The sequence below is a fragment of the Carcharodon carcharias genome, chromosome 14 (genome assembly GCF_017639515.1).
Source record: "Carcharodon carcharias isolate sCarCar2 chromosome 14, sCarCar2.pri, whole genome shotgun sequence".
In the NCBI taxonomy this organism is placed as follows: domain Eukaryota; kingdom Metazoa; phylum Chordata; class Chondrichthyes; order Lamniformes; family Lamnidae; genus Carcharodon; species Carcharodon carcharias.
In genome coordinates, this window is record NC_054480.1 from 30,580,901 (window position 1) to 30,605,071 (window position 24,171).

General features: G+C 44.4%; 1 protein-coding gene across 1 annotated transcript in view; it reads left to right on the forward strand.

Moving 5' to 3' along the window:
• ptprt (protein tyrosine phosphatase receptor type T) overlaps window positions 1-24,171 on the forward strand; it is a 1,444,026-nt gene that overhangs the window by 1,192,187 nt on the left and 227,668 nt on the right. Inside the window, exon 14 of the mRNA XM_041204432.1 lies at window positions 15,239-15,374. Within this exon, the coding sequence (XP_041060366.1) occupies window positions 15,239-15,374 (136 nt within the window). The remainder of the gene's footprint in view (window positions 1-15,238; window positions 15,375-24,171) is intronic.

Genomic DNA, 24,171 nt, shown 5'->3' on the forward strand with positions numbered 1-24,171 from the left:
ATTGATTTTAATTGGTGTCATCTGATGTTTGTAGAGTGGTAAGACCCTCAACTGAGACCAGTTGCCTCACTGTCCTCTTAACACCAACAATATGGTCTTTGCTATTTTGAAAGGAGCCATTTGCTAGGTGCCCAAAGCACCGACTTGTTTCAGGTAGTATAAGCCCCTTTTAATTTGCACTTTGCCATCTTAGGATCCCAATTGTCATTTTAGGTTGGAACTGTGTAGAACATGCACCAAGAATACTTCAATCAGCACCACAGGTGCCAACACCAAAGAAGCTCACCAAAAGTAAGTTTGAAATCATTCCTGTGCAGCCAGGAGGAACAGGGTTGCTCCTCCAGGCCCCACAAAAATAAGCTGGGCTGCTGCTGCCCGCAACCGCACCCTGCCCCCCACTCTTGATGGCAGCAGAGGCAGCCTGATATTGGCCAACCTTGCTCCAGCAAACTGCACAGGAAGCATCACAGATCACTGCGCTGATGTAAATGAAGCCAGGAACTCAAAATCATGGCGGTCAATTTCACAATGGGAACAGGCGACCAGCTGTCACACTTCATCAGTTGGTTGTCCAAAAGTCAAAATCAATTTCAGTAATATTAAACAGTTCACTACCAGCCTAAATCAATGACTGGTTTCCTTTTCTATAAGCACTTTCATTGTTGTGGTTAGACAACAGTTTCTTTTTTGGTACTCTAATTGCCCACAACTAGAGTTCTAGCAATGCGAGAAACTTTAGAATTTCATGGCAGCATCTATACTGAGCGCTGATAATCTACAGCTTCTCATTCCATGGTGAATTTAATTCACAAAATAGACCAACACAATAAAACTCTCCATACTTGAGAAATACTGGGGTTAATTTTTCTGTATTTTGTCCAGGGTGAACACCAATTTTCCAGGCAGAAAGGTTAAAAAAGAATAGAAACCATTTCTGCATGTCTTTGCATCACGGCTACTCAGGAGTACAGAGCTAAGCTAGAGATTCTTTTTCCATTTGACAGTGCTGGGCCCTGACAGGGAGGACCCTAGGGCCATGTTAAAGGCCCAAGAGCAGAAATAATAGCACTCCTGGGCATGCACAACATACTTCAGGTGGATTGCTCCCAGTCTTTCACCAGGGCAGAGAGAGGTGAGAAAAATCAGTCCTAACCTTTGTCATGAATTCAGTCAGGCTACAATGCATCTCGCTTGTCCTGATGTGTATTAAATGAGCAGTATTAATTGAAGAGCAAGTTCTTGGACATTACAATATCAATAGTAGCATACAATGTAATTGAATATTGCTACAACTGGCAGATTCATATGGTACAATGCTTACCAAGGACCAGGGGAGACAGAGGATATACAAAGGTAAAAGACATGCAAAGAGTGGAAGCAAGCATGTGATGCAAAGAGCATGTAGAGAACAGAGAGAAAAAATAAGGAGACATAGACAGACAGTGAGCTTAATCATTAAGATGGCTCATTAACCTATTCTCCTTTAAAGGTAATATGTGGCATATATCTGTGGAATGACCCTGTCATGTCCATCAGGGTATTCTGGGGTTTTCATTTGAGGATTGAATGGAATTAGCCTACTAATCTATGCAGCCTATTTTCTTTTTAAATTAATAAAAAATCTAGGCTCTGAGTTGGAAATTAACTTTGAACCAAGGCAGAGCAGTTGTGTGATTTTTTTTAACCTCTGAGCATTTTAAATGTCACTCGCTTAGTAACACATCTTTGAAGATCTCTAACTGATGGATTGCCACAAACTCCAGGACCAAGCACAGCCTTTAGATTTAACCACTTCGCATAAGGATTGAAGACAAAGTAGAAATAAAGTTTGGTTGCATTGTATCTGTATCATCAGCTCAATGGGTGCCGCCTGGGGTCCAAAATCATGCCCATAGCATACACAGCCACTTATTTTTTATTTATTCTTGGGATGTGAGCATCACTGGCTAGGCCAGCATTTATTGCTCATCCCTTATTGCCCTTGTTTAGAGTTAGTCAACACATTTCTGTGAGTCTGGAGTCACATGTAGGCTAGACCAGCTAAGGATGGCAGATTTCCTTCCCTAAAGGGCATTAGTGAACCAGATGGGTTTTTATGTCAATCAGCTACGGTTTCATGGTCATTATCAGACTTTTAATTAGACTTTTCATTGAACTCAAATTCCATCATCTGCCATGGTGGGATTCGAACTCAGGTCCCCAGAGCATTAACCTGGGTCTCTGGGATACCAGTCTAGTGACAATACCACTACATCACCACCTTCCCTAGCATGGGATGTGCTGAACACCATTTAGTAAGGATGCTCACACAGATATGGAAACTGTACACCCAGATGTATGCAGAGTCAGTGTACTGTGATGTTATTCAGCGTGTAATGCTGCTTTTACACCAGCAGTACCATTTTTGACCTGAATGCTCCAACTAAAGCCCTATCTTAAACTTGCACAGCATTTAACAGCAGGGATGATCCTCAACTACTTTCAGGTTAGTTGCTGATTAATTTTCACTGGCTCTTGCTGAGTTCGTAGAAGTGTTTGGTGATTTGCACTATTATTTAAAGGTGCTGAAGTCTACAGAATGTAGTGTTACGGCGAGTATGGGTTTAATTTCAAACAGTCCTGATTTCTCCTCTCACTACCCGTCTGTAAACAGAAAGATGTTTTTGATTTTTGATTTCTCCTTTTATAAGTGGTGGCATGTTTTCCCCCAACCTTTCAGTTTGGAGTGAGCCAATCATCTAATAATAACCCCATAGCAAATTCAAGATAAAGTAAAATAAGAGGAGTGGTTTATTTTACACACACACAAAACACAACGTCCACCCCTTTTTGCACTCATACAATAAAGGAGGGATAAGAGAAAGAAAGGGATTCTGGGCAAAGACCATGATAAAAATAAGAATAATAGTTTCGTGTGAGTCCAGAGTCCAGAATCTAAAAGTTTAATGGTGCATTCTTTCAGGGGTTAGAAGGCTGAAACTGTTGCAGGGTGATCCGCTTTTTCAGAAGTGATGACTTCCACAATGGAAGAAAGCATGTAAAGATGAATTAGTCTTCTAGGCTTAGATGGAGAAGTTCAGACATTCCAATAGTACACAGTATAGGCGAGGGCCAGGTAATTTAAAACCTGGACAGAGCTCTGGTTCCGTTGCTGCTCTGTTGATAGAAGATGGCAGACAGAGGCATGCTGCTAGCCTGGATCCTGGTTCTCTTCTGAGGTTAAACAGTGACTGGCAATAAAACCAAAAGCTGTATAATTAAAGCAATTCAAATGGCTCAAGTCTTGGTCATGTGACAGGGTGATTTTGGGTTGTGCTATTCAGCTAACAAGGCTCCTTGATAAAATCCATTGTGTTTTAAGTAGGTAACTGTAGAACCATTACTACAATGTTGGTGACGAGGAATCACAAATAGCTCTGCCTTTGTCCATAGCTGGCTGGTTCGGATGTCTCATCTACTATCCTTTGTTGGCTTCGTTGGAATGTTTATACAATGCAAGGACTGTTACATTCCAGGTGTTTGATGTGTTAGCCTTTGTACATTTTTAAACTGCTAAGGAACTTCCAAGACTGCTGTCATGGAATCAGTGGTGGCCGTTTTACCAGTCCAGTCATTTGTCCATTTTAAAAAAACAGAATTTAAACAAGAGAATATGGAAGCAAAACATATTTATTTTAGATTTTTTTTTTGTTCTTGGTGCCATCTCAGCGGGACAGTAGTGTGATATGTGCTGAAGGCCTAGGTTCTGAGTTCAAGGGCTCTGCTTGGAGCAAGTGTCTCAAACATGGGACCTGTAGCTTCTATCCCCCTGGCAGCATTCCCCACCCCCCACCACACCATTCCTTTCCCCTGTTACTGACCATCACAGTGCCCTCTTGACCACAATGCTAAAGCAAAAGTCACTGCAAAACAAACATTCCAAACCAACTTTATCAATCAAACCATCCAATATTCCATACAGAAGTTAAATAATTGTCGTCATACATTATTTTAGTAACTAATCTTTTGTGTTTCTTAGCCTGCCAAGTACTCCTATGCAATGTTACCCCAGTGGCTGCAGCATGGCTGATGGAAGACTGCTGATTTTTATTGGGGGAAACTGCAGATGATCTTGGAGGACGACCTCAGGCAAATCAGGCCCTAGAAGGTTTGACTTTAGACTGCTCCACCTTTAGAATGGGCAGCAGCAGTCTGGGCTGGCTACCTGATGGCGCTGGTGGAACATGAATAGTCATTCTGAGAGGAGACAGCTTGCCTGTGCACCTCGAGTCACTGCCACTCCCTGGGGCAGCACCTCAGCAAATTGTTGGAGGAGTTTGCTGGCCTGCTGTGAGGTCCTGCAAGCCTCTTTCCGCACTGTGAAGCTGTGATGGCCACAGTTTGATCATTCATGACAGCAAACTGGGCTTGTATGCCTTCAGTCTGAGCTTCCGCTGCAGCCCCCAGAAGTTGAATGGCTTCTGCTTGAGCTGTAATGGAATCTGGGACATTGGCCATCAAATGCTGCATCATGGTTGGGTCCACAAGTGTAGCAATGGAGTTGACCACCACTTCAACACCGGGAGGCATGGACTCCAAGCTCTTCACAAAGCTCTGTGCCAAGTTTGTGCTAAACTCCTCCCCTTGACAGTGATGACAGGGTTTTTGGCAGGCCTACCAATACACCAAGCATTTCAGTGTGCATACCCATCAGTGTTTTTATGTAGGTTGTCCCATGGAAACCCTCATCTAAGTCATTGGTGGTGAACTTGTGTATGACCTTGCCCTTCAGCGAGCTGGTGCTATTGATACACTTGTCCCTTACCCTGGCTGTAGGTTACTAAGCTATTTGTTGAAGTATGCCAAATGTCAGTATCTGAGCTGGTAGCTGCAAGTGAGAGTGCGGATGACAATTGTTGTTCTTCGTCACTGAAAGAACAAGAGAGAGGAGGACCCAGAGATGGACAGCAGCACCTAAAAGAGTGGGAGGGAGGAGGACCCAGAGACAGACAGCAGCACCTGAAAGGGCGGGATGGAGGAGGATCCGGAGGCTGGGAGCAGCACCTGAAAGAGCGGGAGGGAGGAGGACCCGGAGGCCGGGAGCTGCACCTGAAAGAGCAGGAGGGAGGAGGACCCGGAGGCCGGGAGCTGCACCTGAAAGAGCAGGAGGGAGGAGGACCCGGAGGCCGGGAGCAGCACCTGAAAGAGTGGAAGGGAGGAGGACCCGGAGGCCGGGAGCAGCACCTGAAAGAACTATAATCTATGGATCCAGTGTGGACTGACCATGTTCTGAGAAAAATCAAAATGTGACGTCACAGGAAAACAGGTGGTTGATTGGTTGGTGAGTATTTTTCTCATCTGTCAGAACTCGGGTAATTTTAGTAATTGTAAGATCTTAAGAGTAGAAATAAAGTTACTATTGGTAGTAAATCTTATTAGAGTGGCTGGTGACTATTTTCTCTTTATCTTAATGAGGGAATTTCAATCAGGGTAAGTAGAACATTTATTGAAATAATAAGAATATAAGCACAGGCAGGTCTAGTGACATTAAAGTTTGACCAGTAAAATAATTAAGTAATTAAACACTATAAAGGTGGCAGGGCAGGTGAAGTATGTTGGCTACAGATGTGGGAGTTCACGGACACCTGTGTGATCCAAGCCAAACACATCTGTAATGCCTGCAGCTGGAGCAACTTCAGCTCAGAGTCATTCAGCTGGAGGCTGAACTGCAGACATGGTGACACATCAGGGAGGGAGAAAGTTACCTGGACACTTTGTTCCAGGAGATGGTCACACCCCTAAGAGTTGTCTGATTTGATCCATCGTCCAGGTACAGGAGGATATGACTACTGGCATGAATTGAGAACTGGTTAACAGATAGAAAACAGGGACTAGGAATAAACAGGTCATTGTCAGGTTGGCAGACTGTGACTAATGGGGTACCAGAAGGATCTGTGCTTGAACCCCAGCTACTCACAATCTATACCAATGATTTGGATGCGAGGACTAAATGCATTATTTCCAAGTTTGCTGATGACACAAAACTAGGTTTGGAATGTGAGTTGTGAGGAGGATGCAAAGAGTCTTCGAGGGGATTTAGACAGATTAAATGAGGGGACAAGAACATGGCAGATAGAATATAATGTGGAAAAATGTGAAGTTATCCACTTTGGTAGGAAAAACAGAAATGCAGAGTATTTTTTAAGTGGTGAGAAATTGGGAAGTGTTGATGTACAAATAATTCAATGAGAGCTAACATGCAGGTGCAGCTAGCAATTAGGAAGGCAAATGGTTTGTTGGCCATCATCACAAGAGGATGTTCCTATGTCTTTCTGTGTTTCCAGCTCCTACACTTCCAGCACTGCCTGACCTGGTTGCAGTTCTTGGGTATCTTAAAGGAGAAAGGCACAATGGTATGGTGAAGTGAGGAGAGGGAGAAGCAAAAGGTGCATGCTTAAACCATCTGCACTTGTAAATCAGAAGAGATTATGAGCTAAGGGTGTGAGAAGGGAGGTTAGTTATGAGCATACTGCCATCTTCATTAGCTTCAGCTCTGTCACTAGATGTGGTCTCAGTCATGGCTGCTCCATAGCGGCAAGCATTATCCACTCCCCCCCACCATGGTGATAAAAACATGCAGCTTTGTCCATTCTCTGGTGTTTAGGTGCTGCTGCCTCCGTTTGTGCACCACCTTGTTCTGCAGGAGAGAGGAAAATGTTTCAGTGAGTGTGTTGCAAAATGTTTGGATGATGTGGCTGTCAGGTTTAGATGTCAGTGAGTGCAAAATGTAAGTGTGAGGCTTGCTGCAATGCTAAGAGTGTGAGGATGAGGTAAAGATAAGAATGTTGTGTATGAGTTGTGATTGCTAGAGTTTAATGTTAGATGAGTGATGAGGGTGTGGTGCATTGACCAGTGTGTGATGCTAGTGGGATATGACATTTGAAGTTGCTATTACTGACCTTGAGCATTCATCTCGGGTAACTGAGCTTTTCTTTGCAGTGCTCCATCTATGTCCTCAGGGTTAGACTTCTGACATCAACCTCCAAACTCTTTGCAACCACTGTCTTCTGAAAGTCTAGTTGGAGGACTTCTGGTTCGCTGCATTTGGGTGACCTCTTCTCTGCACCTTCTCGACCAAGTCCACCCGTGCTGCATCGGAAAATCTTTAAGCTCTCTTCTGCAGCCAGCTCCTGCACCTACTACAACCAGAATTATAAGGTGCAGGCTGGCTTTAAGTGATGTTAGCCTCTCACAATTGTGGGCCCCCTGCTCAAACATGCAACTACTTTCTGGCTGCATGCTGCAATTGTTTAAATGAGCAGTTATATGCTCCATGCATTGGAACCAATGGAGCAGGCGTTAACCGTGTATCAAATTTCAAGGCCATTGTGTAGAGAAATTTAAGGGAATTAGGAATAGTGGAATATTCATTTTTGGAACCAGCCTTTTTCAGTCCTATTCTTTAATATCCAGTTATGTTCATTGATCATAAACTGCATCAGCAAACAGATCTCTTCAGCTGGAATTTAATGTAAGTGACAGGGGTCTTGCTCACATTAAGTGCCAGTCAGGCGCTTAACTGGGCAGTGGGTAACCTTCACTGGGATCCAGGACCCTGGAGGCAAAAATTGGACCACTGTGAGCTGCTGGCCAATTGAAGGCTGGCAGCTCTTCATTGCTCGCCAGAGCCACCAGGGAAACATTGACTTCTCCCAGTACTGCACCCACCTGAGGCCCAGGATCACCTTACCATGGGGAATGGCTGGATTGAGAACAATGAAGGGGGGTTGAGAGAATGGTTGAACAGTTACAGAGGTCATGTGTTGATTGAAGAGCCAGAAGCAAGGCACTTAGGTGTTTGAAAGGGCAGTTGTAAGTGATGCAAAAGAGTAGAGTTATTACCAAATGCTGACACGGAGGAAATAGAAGTGGGTAGGCAAATATCAGTGATCAAAACTACATAAGGGAAGTATGTAATTTCCCTTTATGTAATCGCTGTGAGCAAGACAATTCCCCAGAGTCCATGTTCATAAAAATTACCTGTTCTTTGTTGAGGACCAGTTATCAAAAACTGATTTGACAGATGAGTTTTTAAAAAAAATTAATGCCTCAATATCTGAAAATGCTTCACACTCAACTTTGAAGTGTTGTTTCTATTATTGTGAGAGCATATTTTTCGTTTCACTAGTTAATTATCAGCAATTGAATGATGAAATTAATTGAAACACACATCCTGTCATGCTAGTCAAATATATGTTTTATGTCTAAATGTCTGAATGTGAGCTAGGAAGCATGCATTGTTCTGCTGATGGTTGGAATTTTTTCAAGCGTATGAATGACAGTGCGAATCGAAAATACTAGTGTAAAGTCAATATTTAGAAAAAAAACTTGTGTATTTTCTTCCCTTTCTTGCTCTGTTCCCCTTAATGTGCTGAATTGGGCTGCAGCATAGTTTCATTGGCCTCTGGTCAAGTGGTCTTCCTTAAGATTAGTATGTCTGTTCAGTGGCTATCAGTGGCCAGTAGATAGCGAGAAAGAGAAACATCACACCCAAACTCTATCTTCTTCATATTTCACATATATGTATACATATCCTGGCACACTTTACAGCAGGGATTTTTGATTATAGATCAACAACAAGAATTATTTTTCCCCTTTCATTTTTCCCCAATGAGCCACCCCCTATCACTGCCCCATACCAGACTGGTTGAGAACACTCAGTCCTGTGGAAACCAAAGATTGAACCCAGAATGTTTCTGGTCTACATAGGTCAATTCCACATCACTTTGTGCATCTTACCCATGAAACCATCAGGGAATCCATGCAAATGCTTATCGTAACTGATGTTTTCTTTGCAAAAAAGGAGAATTTTTGTTCACTGAGTATTCTTTAGCAGATAATTTTATGTAAATGTGGGTGTATACATATCATATAGATAGATGTATGTGTAGGTATCTTATAGATGAGTTTGTGTATAATTAATATGTGAATGTATGTATTTAGTATCAATATATACAAGTGTTAACATTTTAATAAAGTTGAGTATGTATATTTTATATAGAAATAAGGGCATGGATACTTTATGGTGTATATTATATAGATATAAATGGATGCATTTATTTAATTTCAATACATTTGACTGTGTATATTTTCTATAGGTATTGTTCTAAGAATGTAAAATAAGGCCAGAGATCTTCATTTTTCAAATAGGTTGGAATTGTTGGGTGGAATCGTCCGGGCCCATTGGCGGTGGGTGTGAGCGGACAATATGGTGAGAAGGCCAAAAGCTGGTTTTACGCTGTCGTGAAACCAGTTTGCAATCGTCCACTCCACCCGTCAATGCTGGGCCGCACTTGCCCCTGCCGCATGTCAGGGACCTAATTTCAATACTTCAGCATCTCATTACAAGCTCTGCTCATGAGAATCATCCCCCCACTTCAAATTTACCGTCCACATCGGCGTGACTTCAGAGCGGTGTGCTTCATGACTGCCTTTAAAAGTCTTGTACCTGGCGAGCTAAACTTCAAGGGGAACTCTGAGCTAAGTGCACACAACCTCATGATGCTCATGAGCATCACCTGTAGGACATCAAGGAAGAGGTGCCGCACATTCATGGGGGTGGGGGGCACAGGCAAGTTGTTTTATCCTGGCTGGCTTTCAGTGCAGAGCCAGGGCAAGGGTTCCAGTGTGGGTGAGGCCGGGGTGGGGGTTGGGGCAAGGCAGCACACACTGAAGGAAGTACACAATCACATGCTGGGTGGTGGTGGGGTGACAGGGTGTGAGGGAAATGGCCACGCACTTGGAAAAGCCTGTCAAAAATCAGCATTCTTCCACAGCTGAGACCATTCGGCAGAGCTCAATTGGCATGCTTGGAGTTGGGCCTCTGAAGCTTTCCTGCCCACTCAAGCAATGTAAAAGCACGAAAGAGCCACCAAATGCTCCATAACTTTTCATTCCTCAGATGCTGACTGCAAATTAATGTGTGTTTTAGGGGCCACCAGAACAATTGGCCGACTGGGCAAGCTGTACAATCCCCTTGCGAAAGCTGGCCATGGCACGCTCACTGGTGGAGGCACTCACAGCCCCTTGTATTGTCTTTATTAAGATTTGGACCAGCATCCCTCATGGTTCAAGCTAATAACACAGCCTTGCAGTGCAGGTTAGGAGAATGCTGGAGTTGAGAGCACAGCATGCAGTCCAGTGGCTGAAGCTGCTTCCAAATGGTCAAGTGGAGGGGGGCGGAGGTAGGTAGGGCTTCGGACAGCCATGAAGCACACTACACATTGGCCATCTAAGTGGTGACCAGCACTCTCCTGCACACGTGAAGGGATCTTCACACCTGACCAAGAGAGATTCTTAGCTCAGTATGCTAACCTGCACATTTCTCTCTTTAATCCTGCAGGAGGAGAACATCAGGATCATGAAGTCTGGTGATTTACCAGTATGCCTCATGGCTTACAGGGAGCAGAGAAGAAGAAGAGTGCAGTGGAGGCGCCTGGCTCAGCAAAGGGAGGAGCACCACCCTCAAGATGATGAGGCAGCAGGATGCAGTGCATGCAGCTGAAGATCCATAAAGAGCTGTCACCCGTGGGTGCTTCACTAGACCCAGGATCCATAGATGACACTTGGCATTCCTGTAGATGACCAAGGACTAGTGTTTCCAAAGACTGCACATGTCTAGGAAAAACTGGTTGGTCATATATGCCACCTGCTGCAGGATTTGGAGCCACGGGGACATGGAGGGCATTCACTTACAGTGACCGTGAAAGTGACAGTGGTGCTCAATTTTTACCCCAGTGGCTCCTTCCAGGGCTCCACAGGTGACCTGTGTGGGATCTCATAAGCCTCCGTGCACAGGAGGTCATGGATGCCACCTTCACAAAGGCACAGAACTTTGAGCATTTTGCCCGTGATCAGGAAAGCCAGGAAGCAAGAGGGCTGGGATTTATGCAGATCTCAGGTTTTCCACAGGTGCAGGATGCGATCGGCTGCACTCATGTGGCGCTTAGATTGCCGGGGCAACAAGCAGTCAACTACGTCAATGGCAAGGACTTCCACTCGCCGAATGTTCAGCTGGTGTGTGACCACCACAAACACATCCTGCAGGTCGACGCACGATTCCCAGGGAGTGTCCACAACTCCCATATCCTTATTAGGTCTCAGATCCCTGACATCTTCCAGGATTCAGAGAGGCCGCAGGGCTGGTTCTTCGGGGCAAAGACTACCTACAGAGGACATGGCTGATGACATCTGTGCAGCAGTATAATGAGACTCATGTTGTGACCCGGACTTTGGTGAAGCAAACGATAGGCAACTTGAAAATTAGGTTCCAGTGCCTCAACAGGCCCGATGGAGCACTGCAATACAGTCCAGTGAGGCTGTCACGCATCATCATCACTTGCTGTGCACTACACAATCTGGTACAGCAGCAGGGGAATGACCTATCTGAGGAGGAGATGGAGGAGCTGCGTGTCTTCTCCAATGAGGAGGATGTTGAAGGGGATCACAATGGTGAGGTCCTTGAAGGCGAAGATGCCGGTGATGAGGCCATCGCACTAGCCAGATGAGGCAGGCATGCTTGGGAGGCCCTCATAGCCGCAAGATTCATGGAGGATGATGACGAGATGCAGTGAAGACTGTCCTGACATCCTCACCTTGCATCTGTGAACATTTGACTCCTGTGCAGCTGATGGCAGCGTACATACCCTCAGTGCTCAGGCTCATGTCATGGAGATGCAGCGGAGGCCCTAATAGTCGCAAGGTTCCAGGAGGATGATGATGACATGCAGTGAGGACACTCCATGGACCTTCATATAGCCTCTGTGAATGTCTGGCTCCTGCCTGGCTGAGGGCAGTTCGCTTGCGCTCTGTGATCACGGTCATGGCAATGCAGCGTGAAACTTCAAATGCATTTGATTCTTTGTCAGCCTTCAGCACCTGACCCCTTCAGGAGCACAGTGTCACCGGTCACAGATGCTGAAGAGATGAGGGACCAGCCCAACCTCAAAGGTGCTGAGATCACACAGAGTGACGCCTGCCCACGACATTCTAGCAGCAATTACAAGCACCGCTAAGCTGTAGGCATCACTAATGTGTCCAGTGAGTGTGAAGCTGGACCATCACTTTGGTCTAAAGGTCACACACTGCACAGCGAAGAGGTCTTGGACTGAGACACCTCCCTTTATCTTGTGCAGGAACCAAGGTCTCACATCTGAGTGACACGGACACTGCTCATCAGTACAAGGAGCCATAGGCAGGGAGACATTCTTGGGTAGATGGCCCCAGGGTGTCGAGCTGCTGGTTCTCCTCCCTATGTGTACCTGACGGCCCCTGCCTGTCTCCTTGAGGAGAAGGAGAAGTTTGAGTGAGATCGGGCTGCCCCACACCCCTCTCACATTGACACTGTTGGAGGCCAACTATGGCGTCAGCAATGGAGTTCATTCCACACAGTAGTGATGCCCTGGACTTAGGTCTCCATGGCGGTCGCCATTCTGCCATTGTTGAACTCGGTGCATCGGCATTTCGCGCTGTCACCTCAGCCTGAAGGTAGACGGACTCTTCCATCATCTCTTGCAATTTGAGGAGTGCACCAGACGTCCTTTCCTGATGTTCTCGTGATTGTCTTTGCAGATCCACCAACTGATTGAGGACTGAGTCCAGAGCCCATCTGACTCGGACTCAGCAGATTCCTTTCCCCAGCAGTCCTCCGAGTGACCAAGGATGTCCCTGCCTTTCCTGCTGTGGAACGGAATGTATGCTGTGCTCACCAGATTGTGATCCCGAGGTTACTCCATACCTAGGTCCAGCCAAGGTTTGTGTCGCTGGTTTAGTGCAGGGCGTGGGTGAGCACTGTGATGGCCCTTCAACGCTGCTGCCCTCAGGGTCCTCATTCAAGGTGCTTTCAATGCTGGGGTGGGGCTCAAGGTTGCCTGAGGGCGACATGTCAGATGTGCCTAGGACAGAAGGTGGAAATTATTAGTGCTTAGCAGCACATTGAACACAGAACAGTGGACTCAGAGTAGCATTGAGAGAGGGATCATGTGGTGCAGGATCTTCACGTGGATGGTCGTCACCGAGCTCACCGTCGCTGCAGGAACGGTTGACGTCCTCACTGTCCAGCTTCAGTGCGTGACTCTTGAACCGAATGAGGACCTCGATATCCGGCACTCCACTCCCTGGCCTGGGACCTCTTGCAGTGATTGTGCATGATCTTGTCCTGTTTAAAAACAGATGGAGAGAGTGTGAGTAAGGCCAAATGAGAAGAATGCCAGGCATGCGTGTGCGCTGAGTGGAACCATGGACGGGCCAATCAGAGGCCTGCCACCACCGATCTGGCATGTTTCCCATGACTGCATAATTTATGAGGTGGGAAGGAGGCAATCCAGCTGCAAAAAGCCATCAATGCGGCCGACGCGTAAAACGTCTTTTTTCACACCCGTCGTCGCACTTAGTGCAAATCTGGGACGATTCTGCCCATTGTGTTCAATATATAAGGAGAACCTCTTTGCTCCCAGTTATATTAGGAAACTCAGCAGCTCAACTTTTCATGGTATTTCCTGAGCAGCTAGGGCAATTTCAAAAACAGAATTAAAAATCAAATCCTTGTTTGAAAGGAGATTCTTTTGAACAGATTCATCTGTCAGTTCCCAAACAAATCCAGTGAGTAGCTGTTTCTAAACAACAGTATCAGTGGAAAAAGTCTCCCTTCATTTGACTTCATTTTGTTACTATCTACAAACACCAGGGAGTTTGGATGATAGCACAATACTCCAAATCTGGAATTTAAAGGGTGAGCCTACAAGTGGCTGTACCAACTTATAAAAGCCCTATCCCATATTCCCGGCCTCCCTGGACTAAATCAGGATTCTGCCCTCTCCAGCCTCAGAAATTTAAGGGTCTAAGTGTTTTAATAGACACAAAAGGTAAGATTCAATTGCCAACAAGAAAATCCTTGTCCCTTTTTCCCTCAATGATATAATTTGCAAGAGCACTCTACCCATTCCGAATGTGATTTAAAATCATTCTTACATGCTTCCTATTCAGCAATCTTCCTAAACTGGCATTTTACCAATTGTCTAGAAACAATAAATTCACCAGGATTCCACACAGCTCCTTTTTGTCTGATCCCATCCTTGCCACCACTGTTATATCTCGGGGATAATTATGTGGACTGCGTCAATCTCACACAGTGGACAGCAGCTCTGAATGTCAAAAATCGTGTTTATTTCGTGGCACAAACTGTTCAGCAGTACTTTCCCTTGAAACTTTCAGATCTCACTAGCAATTCCTCCCCAGGTACAAACTTCTTTACTTTCATTTCGGTTTATTTTTATTGAGAAGTTTAATTTAATTTTATACATTTCCCAATCTCTTTCCTTCCCTATCTGTTTAAATTATTTAAAACATTTGTCTTCGATGATTGTATCTGTTAACTCAAACAATGAGCAATTTAAAAAATGCAACCAGAGAAAATAGGATGGCTCAAACTCTTGAGGTGCACCTTATTGACCCAAAACAACCAAGCATCTTACAAAAAGTAAAAGCAAGATACTGCAGATGCTGGAAATCTGAAACAAAAACAGAAACAGAGAAGGGTCACACGGACTCGAAACGGTAACTCTATTTCTCTCTCCACAGATGCCGCCAGACCTGCTGAGTTTTTCCAGCATTTTCTATTTTTGTTTCACATTACAAAAATTGTTCGCTGGTGAATGCTCATCTCTCTTTCCCTCTTTAACTATTTTCTCCCTGCCAAGGTTGATGTAGGGGTTTGGTGGTGGGTGGTGGGGAAGGACACAGCTGGTAGCATACCCTAAGAAATTAGAAGTGCACAGGCCATGATGCTCTACCCACTAAAATTAATAAACAGAAAATGTGGGGTTGAATGCTGGAATCCCTGAGATCCACTCATTGTGAGTATTATTCCCAGTGGAAGGGTCAGATCATGGAATCACCCCCTCAAATGATTATGAATCTAAGTCAATGCACCCTCAGTGAGGGGCTGAGGGAGGAAAATAATTTTAGTAAATAGTTCCAGTTCTATTATCCCACTGTGCTCATTTTGGTATCTTCTCATCTTGTGTCACGGTAAACAGTATGTAAAATATGGAAGAATAATCAGTTAATAATGGATGCAAAATATTTGAAGGACCTATTGTAAACCTTGTTTTTGCAAAGAACGATGTAAGCTTGATGTATAAATGATGAAAACAGATTCAGTTTCAAGACCTTATTAATTCTGTGGCTTCTGTCATTTCAGGTGCCTCAACGCAGAACTCCAACACAGTGGAGCCAGAAAAACAAGTCGACAACACAGTGAAAATGGCTGGAGTTATTGCAGGAATCCTAATGTTCATCATCATCATGCTGGGAGTAATGCTGATAGTTAAAAAACGGTAGGTTTTATGAAATAATATTTCCAATTTAACATTTGCAGCAGAACCTCATGATAAGAAATGGCCAATACATTCATTTTATTTTGTGGAACATTGGAAGGAAATTAGACACGGAGGAACCTTCTGAAATCTTGCGCTACCATTGTTTGGCAGCCTGACTCGACCTTGGACATATGTGATTTAGGTATTGCTCCTGGTAGCCTAGTTACGCATGTATGAATATATGAATGCAAGTCATTGCATTCTAGTGCAATTTGTCCTGTCACTTCCAAGATGGATTTTGCTATAAATGTGACCTAACCATTTGAATCACATTGGTTCCACTTAACTGACCAAATTTGGTTTGTTAATCTAATTGTCTTCATTTTCTTCACAGCTCTAAATAAAAAGCCAATGAAGACACAAAATACTAAATTTAAGAAGGAAATATATGAAGATATGAAATTTAAAAAGAAACATTTCTGAGTTACACCTTCAGCCAGTATAGAACTCAGAGATTTTATTTGTATTTTCAAAGTAAGACTTGGGCTAGTTTTCTAAATTTTGGCCAAAGCTAAACTGTCCTCACATTTGTGAGGGAGAATCCACAGGCTTAATTCAGGCCTAATGAAGCTTTAAGAGATTTGATAAAGTCAAACTCACTGCAAATCCTTAGAATTTCGGTCAAATTTTGTCCAGTTATTTTTTTCCTTCGTTAACAAGAACTGATAATTGATTCCTTTGATGTGATAGTAAGCAAATGCACTGACTGGTAAAGAACTGAGCAATCATGTCATCCAGCAGGGTCCAGGTTCGATCCATTCTATGGATTCAAGAAGCTGATTTCAACCAGGACAGTGCAATGGCACATTAAATCTCTAAGCCCCTGACTAGCAGGGAGGGATCGAGGAGAACTCACCTGAGGTTCTTGTTTATCATAGCTTTTCCAGTGACTCCTGCTAGAAGTTAGGCCCAAGTACAGGTCAGGCCAGGACAGAACCTGGCTTGGCAATGATGTCCCTCACCATAATAAAAAAAATGGTGCAAACACTTACTGTCAGAGTTCATGCATAAAGAATGAACATTTGGACAATACATTTGATGACAACTGATGCCTATAGAACCATATCCCTGGAGTTGGTGGCCTAAAAATTGATTTAAGACACACTAACCCCTGTGAAATGAGCGTACAATATGGTTTGTGGCATGCGTATTCTAAATAGAAGTGCACCATCCGCCATGTTGGTAAAAGCAGGAAAAATTACACAGCAGCCAAAGACCATGCTTGGCTCCCGCTTGGCCTTCTCTGAATCATCACCCGTGATCTCCACGCCACCCCTCCCCTCCTCCCATCACCTATCTTGGACCTATCTGGGACCTACCTCAGGGCCACTGCCAGTGACTCCGCGTGGCTAAAATCCAATTGGCTGGTGAGGTGCCTGGGAGAAAACAGCAGGCATCTGCAGCTTGAGCATCTAATTTAAAGGAGGCCTCAAAGCCAATAACCGACGAGTCTTGCGCCTGCATGTTCCAGCGCAGGGATTGCTCCCAACTTCCAGATCAGGAGGGAATGGATGAGAATTAGGAAAGAAACAAAAATAGTAGCTACTTACATGTGGGAACTTGCACCTGTCGTTTGGAGCTTTACATGTATGTGACTACTTTCGAGGAAAAAGCTTGATTCACAAATGTTTAGTTGCATGTTTGTGCACAGTTGCTCAACATCAGTTTCACAATGCAATATCCCTTCACCTTTTGCATATTTCAGGTGGGTTTCTGTAATTTTCTACATTCATGCTGAATTTTGGATTACAATTTCTATAATAGCATTGTTAGAATGCTTGTGTGTGTGTGTGTGTGCGTGTGTGTGCGTGTGTGCGTGTGTGTGCGTGTGCGCGCGTGCGTTTGTGCACCTGTGTGCACGTGTGTGTGTGTGTGTGTGTTGGGGATTTGGGGGGTTTCCAATCCCAGCGTGCTTCTGATCCCTGACCCAGAGATGGGTGAGTGCTGATCCTGGGGAGGGGTGTTCAATATCAGGGATGTCTGAGCTTGGGGTTGGGTGGGGGGAGGTGTCCAACTCTAAGGCAGGGGTGTCTAATTCTGGTGGGGGCTGTGTAAGGGACAGGTATTGGACACCAGAGGCCAGGGTGAGGGTGTGGTGATTGGGGATCAGAGACCTCGGGAGGGGAGGATGTAGGCCTTGTTTGGGAAGTTGGAGGCCTTGGGGAATAAGTTGGAAAACACGGGGTAGATCAGAGGCTTTTGGGAACTTGCATTGCTTCGAAGCTTGTGCAGAGGAGGTCGGAGGCCTTTGAGGGGAAGTTGGAAGATTTGGGGAGGGGGCAATTGAGCAATCATGCCAAGTTGACAATTCAGGAATATTGCATCCAGCAGCTAACTGGAATGACACTCACCTCCTGGATCTAGCAGTCCTCACTTCCCATTAGCCACCAGGTTTTCCAAGGTCCAGAATATCCGGTTGGCCAGGGTTAAGTTTGTAAGTGTGGATAAATATAAAGCGCACAGACTCATAATAATGTTTAAAATGGCAGCTCCGTGGAGCAGATTGGTTGTTCACCTCCTGTCCTTCCTCCATTAAAACCAGAAGTGGATGAAGTTGGAGGTGGGTTGGGGGCCAGGATTCAGTTTTCTATTACTTAAACCTCAGATCCAACAGAGACTCATCCATTTCTTAGGATTAAACCTCCGTCCCCCATCACCATCACCACCACCACCTCACCCCAGCCACAAACAATGTGGCCGCATAAGATTAGCTCATTCTGAAACAGATACAGAGGCCAGGATTTTACGGTGGGATCTTATGTTCTTTCCGAACTGAATGGTGATTTAAATGGCTCACCGCATCCGCTGGGGGGTGGGTGGGGGGGTGGGGGGGGTGCAGAAGCTGAGTCGGGTCCATAAAATCCTGGCCAGAAATTAAAATAGAACTAACATGGATTGACTTGGAAAGGTGTCAGAACATTGACTAAAGTTGCTGCTTCACTACTAATGGAGACCCGCATACATGTAAATACCGGACTTGTCCTCACCCCAAAGAATATACTTACCTATGCACTGATCGCCAGACTGCTCCAAGTATAGTTTTTGAAAAATTGGACATTTTCACTTAGATTTATTGCTCTGTTGTTTGGCTCAGAGTAAGATTTCATTGAACACTGGGCCAAACTCAATTTAATAGCCCCAACTGGTTTACAGACACTTACATGTGTTTCCTATAGTGTGAAAATGTAATTTTGGATTGGAGCAAAACAATTTTTTTTAATGGGATTAGCAATTGTCCTGGCAGTTTCTACTGGAGCCCATTGTCCCTATAAATGTTAGTTTGGCTCAGTGTGCAGCACTCTTGCCTCTGAATCAGAAAACTGTAGATTTAAGATCACTCCAAGTTTTGGGAACATTATCTGGGCTGCTGAGTGACACTGAGCAAATATTGCATTGTCTTAGGTGAATCTTTTGATTTATGAGATAAAACTCCATCCGTCTGCTTAGATCCTAATACAATACTAGAAGTAAAGGAAATTTTCCTGACCAACATTTTTCCCTCAGCTAACAATATCGCAATCAGATTTGCTGGTCATTTATTGTAAGAAGTTGTTATGTGCAAATTACCTGTCATATTTGTCGACAGCGACAGTAATTTATAAGGAAGTTATTAAATGTGAAGAACTTTGGGATGTTTTGTGGACATGATGGGGCACTATACAAATGCATGTTGCTTCTTTTCTTTCTTAACGGTGTTAATGTTACTTCAAAGATTTTACATTTTACCCTTAATTTCCCTTTCAAATGGGGAGAAAAAAAACACTGTAAATCCTAAACATCGAAAATAAGAATTCTGGAAAATATACAGCAGGCCCATCAGTATCTGAAAAGAGAGAAGGCAGGTTCACATTTTACGTATGTACTCCTTCCTCAGAAGAATTAATCTGCCCTTTATCTGTGCAAACATTAATGGGCCAGTGAGTGTTTCCAGTATTTTCGGATCTTATTTCCTGATGTTGATTGATCAGGCCATTAGCAAACTAATTTTATCTTTCACAAAATAATAAGCAAGATTCATTTTACCTTAAAAACTCAGACATACCTTTTGTAAAGTAGGACTGCAACTATACAGCCATGGTCATTCTATTTACAAATTCCAGTGGACAGATGGCCCTCAGCCAATTATTAATCAGGGCACTGCATGACATGACGTGGAATATTGTCACATAATTAAACTATTAAAATCATGCAAAGAAGTGAACTCAAATTATTGTAGTCTATACCTGTGAAGGAATGCATAACATATTAATATGACTTTTCTATTTTAATGCAGAGATTTTGCCATTTACTCAAAGTGAGTTAACATGTGTGCTAAAATAGCAGAGAAAAGAATGTTGTATGAAAACATCATGCATTCATCTGCTTATGTTAAAAATAATAATGACTACACTAGGGTGTGTTTTGTAAAGCATCATTTTTGTGCTTTAGCACAAATTGGAAATTTTGTAATAATGCTAACTGCAATTACAGGATGCAAGTAGAATGATTGATCGTATGGGCAGAATCTTCTGCTCTCGCTGGTGGTGAGATTGGAGGTGGAAGGGGCATATAATTAGGCGATTTGGTGACATACCAGAACGTCATCTCCTTCCCACCTCTGCAAGAATTAAGAGCTGGGAGGGAAGGCTCATGTTCGACCCTCCTACTCTACTGCCAACTGAGGCCCTAATGTGGCCAATTAATGACCACAAAGGCCTCACCTCACCACCGCTGCTATTAACCCAGCTGCAGGCCGGCCTGTCACCGTGCAGCATGCATGACAGCTTGTCATCACCTTTGGGGGGGGGGGGGGGGGGGGGGGGGGGGGCGGGCGGGGACACAGAGCGGTGGGGGGCGCGGTGGAATTCCTCGATCGAATGCACTCAGTCCCTGACCGAGGGACTGGACATCGAGAAGTGGAGGGCTTGCTGAGAGCCACCCCAATGCCTTTGCTTCTGAACCCCCTGTAGCCCTTTTCCATGACCCCCACCCCATGAAACCCTCACCCCATATTACTTACCTGTGGCTTGAGTCACTCTGTGATCCTGGGAATCCGGTGCATGTCCTTCCAGCAGCAACCACAGAGCACAAGAGCTGCAGTCTTTGATTGGCTGGCAGCTCTCGGTAAGCGAGACGTCCGCCCACGGGGTTTTGATTTCAGGGGAGGGCCACCACTGGCCTTTCCATTGCCTGATTGGCTTGTGGTTTTGAGGGCCTTCCTGAAAAGGGGCAGCACCAGCCTCTCGACTGCTCTCCAGCTGGCAGGTGAGACCTTGATGCCTCAACAAGATTCCCCCCTGAGAGTGCAGAGCCATGGCTCAACAGAAGGTTTGGGCAATGATCTGGAGCTATAATGTTATCAGCCTACCTCCAACCTCCACTTTCTTTGAACACAGAGTTCCAGGTTTTGACTCTCAAGTCAGATGCACAGAGACAGGATGATTCCTGGCTCCATGAATCCAACCTTTAAAAATGGCAGCCTGCATGTCGGGTTTTCGGTCCAGGGAGGTAGGCTGGATTAGAAGTCAAGGCGGCTGCCCATGGAGAACTGAGGAGGATGTTGGGTGTGGAGCCGGCTGGGCAGAAGGTCTGTCTCGGGGCTGCAGCGCACTGTCCAATGTTTAAAAATAAAGATTAAAACATGAAGCATCCCTCCAGCTTTCACCTCCCACCCAGCCCCAATGCTCTCCATGCCCCATCCATGCCAAACCATGCCACCTCATTCCCCTACCCACCCCATAACCCCTCAAAGCCTTCATGCCTACCTATGCCCCCACCCACCCTCATGGCCCTTTATAGCACATATGCCAACTTAGTCCCAACATGCCAACTCATGCCCCCACCCACCCCCTTCACATCTACTATGCCAACTCACCTAGTGGGAAGACTTCAGAACCCATGCAGAGACAAGAAAAAATGAAGTTCTGTGAAATAAAGTTCTAATTGCCAATTGCAGATTCCACTTTATTTAAAAAAAGCACTCTCATTCATTACTAAATTTACGTTCCTTCAACTAAATGAAACCTTAGAACAACAAACTTTTCATTAAAGTGCGCAAGCATATAACAACAAGCATTGGAATTCGTAGCCCCACATCAAAGGCACCTTACTACCCCCAAAGGATACCTGACCTACCCCAAAGGACACCTGACCTCCCCAAAGATGTCCCAGGACCAGACCCCCAAAGGAGCATCTTACCTCTCCTGGATATCCAAATGAACCTATAAAAATTCAGACCTGCTCTTACTTGGTCTAATCTGCACACTTCAGGTTTGGCCTACCAAAATCCCATTTCAGTGGAATCAGTTAATGATTTAAATGGCCAGCTGCCTTCATAAACCACACATGTGCAAAATACACCCTGATCCCAATCCCACCCCCACAAAAATGGGAAGTGACGTGTTTGTGCTTGGGAGTTTGGATTTTCAGCCATTTCCGCTAAATTTTTCACAATTGAGCCTCTCTGTTGTGTTGATAATCTGGACCTGGGAGTGCTCAGTGGGAGTGGAGGTCACAGGCCGGACTGCAGCACTGAGATGGTATGATTTGTGAATTCGCCCTTATGTTATTCTGTGAAGTTAACTTCTTATAAGGAAGCAAGGTCCTGCTGTTCAGCCATGAAGAAAGCAAAGATCATGGTTTCAAAACATCCAGTACAGTATTTATTAGAATGCATCATTGAAAAAATCTAGAGGCACTTATGTTCAAAATTTAAGTGTTTGTAATTGGTCCACTTAATGCAACAACTTTGGGAGCAGGGTTCACAGCATCTAATGACTGACCTGCAAATAACACTTACCAACTGAAAGCATATTGTAGTACAATTGTTCAGCGGATTACTAGAAATAATGAATTTAATAAATGTAGGGAGCCCCTTATTCTTTCTAGTATACTGTGTACAAGCTTAGCATACACATACAAAGATGAGTAGTCAGTACTTCAATGTCATAGTTTGATATTTAAATTGATTTTAAAAAAAAGCTGTGTGTGAAGCAAAACTGGGAACTGAATTGCACTAATGTGTAATCTACCAAATACATTTTAAGTCAATTTAATGTGACAGATAAATGGTTCTCTGTTAAACCAGCTGGTTCCCTGTTAAACCAGCTGGTTCTCTCCCTTGGCTATCACGCTTTGCTGGGTGTTTAATCATTGATCGGCTGTGCTGCCAGTTCTGCTAATGACCATTTAACATTTGCACTGTCCTTGATGAAGATGTCACTTTGAAAGTGTTTGGCGTTCAATTGTACTCACTAAGTACTTAGCTAAAGGCTTCCTTGGGATATTAATGGCCCCTAAGCAAAATAAATAGATTCTGGCAGAGTAGAGATTCTCTAGCAGCAGGTTAAAAATTCTTTCTGCAGACATGTACCTGCTTCCTGATCTCTTCAAAATTTCTGTACACGGTACAATAATGGAAATACAGGCCAAAGTTTAGTTGCCCACTCTCCTCCCCTCCCAAACATATCCCCTTGCAATGCCACAAATGGAAGGTTTCCACCACCGTCATATCTAACTCATTTTTTGCCCCAACCCCTCAAAAAATAAGAATTCCTGAGGGAGCTCAGATTTGCTGCGTACATGATGGTTACCTGTGAAGGAAAATCTGAACTGAATTCTAAAACCAAAGTGACCTAGATTGGGATTTGTTTTTAGGTTAACTCATGAGTAGACTGCACCATGGATGCAATGCACTATGTTCAGAATTGTAATTTTACTTTTTGGGGAAAGCTTGTGTTGAAATGTCAAAAGGCATGGAAACCATTGCAAAAAATAGAAAAGCCACAGGCATGTTTTGTGGAAACCAAATTCCCTTTATTTTTCTCCACTCCCTCTACGTCTGTCTCCTTCACTTATTTTCTATTCACTACATAGTAGAAAACCTATTTTCTGCCCAATAAAGTGCCGAACAGATACCCCTACTAAAGCTCAAACATAATTATTTATTTGCATTTAACAGCCCTTTTCCAAAACAACCCTTGTCCTATTTTCTAAAACAGTGAAGAGCACAACGATTCTCAGCCCAGAAAAAAAAATGTCCCATGTCTGCATTGGTTTATACCACGAATGTAAATATAGCTGTTCATGCCACAACACAAGTAAGAATTGTTATGATATATCTATAATGGGAATAGTCCCAGTCCTTGAAATAGAACCATTGTTCTACGGTTTCTCATTAGTTATCTGTTCCGGATATGCATTTCTCTTTATGGTATTACTTGCAATGTTTATGATTTCACGAAACGGAAAATATATTTTTAGAGCTCAACAGAACTCAGTTACACAGTGTCAAGATGTAGAATTACATAGGCCTGAATTTTTTGGTTGATGGGCGCGAGCGATCGGCAGGACCGGGAGCAGACAGGAAATGAGCGACCGGCCGCTACTGACCCCCGACCATGATTTCACGCTGGCTGGCCAATTAACAGTCAGCCAGTGTGAAACGTGCACTGAAATTCTCCGCGCTGCTGGGGTGTGTGCGGGAAGAGGGCGGGCGCCGACATAACCAAGGGTGCGGCTGAGTGCTTTGGGAGCACTTCCTGAAGACAGACAGCTGCCCCAGGGAGCTGCAGTCCTCCACAGGCTAAAGGAAATGACAAAAATGCTGCAAAATAAGTCCATGCAGCACAATCAAGCGCCTGAAGGCTTACCTCATAAAAAAAACTAGTACCCAGATATCTCTCTTTATTTTATTTCCCCACGGAGATTTCATCCCACCCTGGATTGAGGTTTGACCAAAAACGTAAAGTCCGCCTGGGAGAATGGACCATCCGCC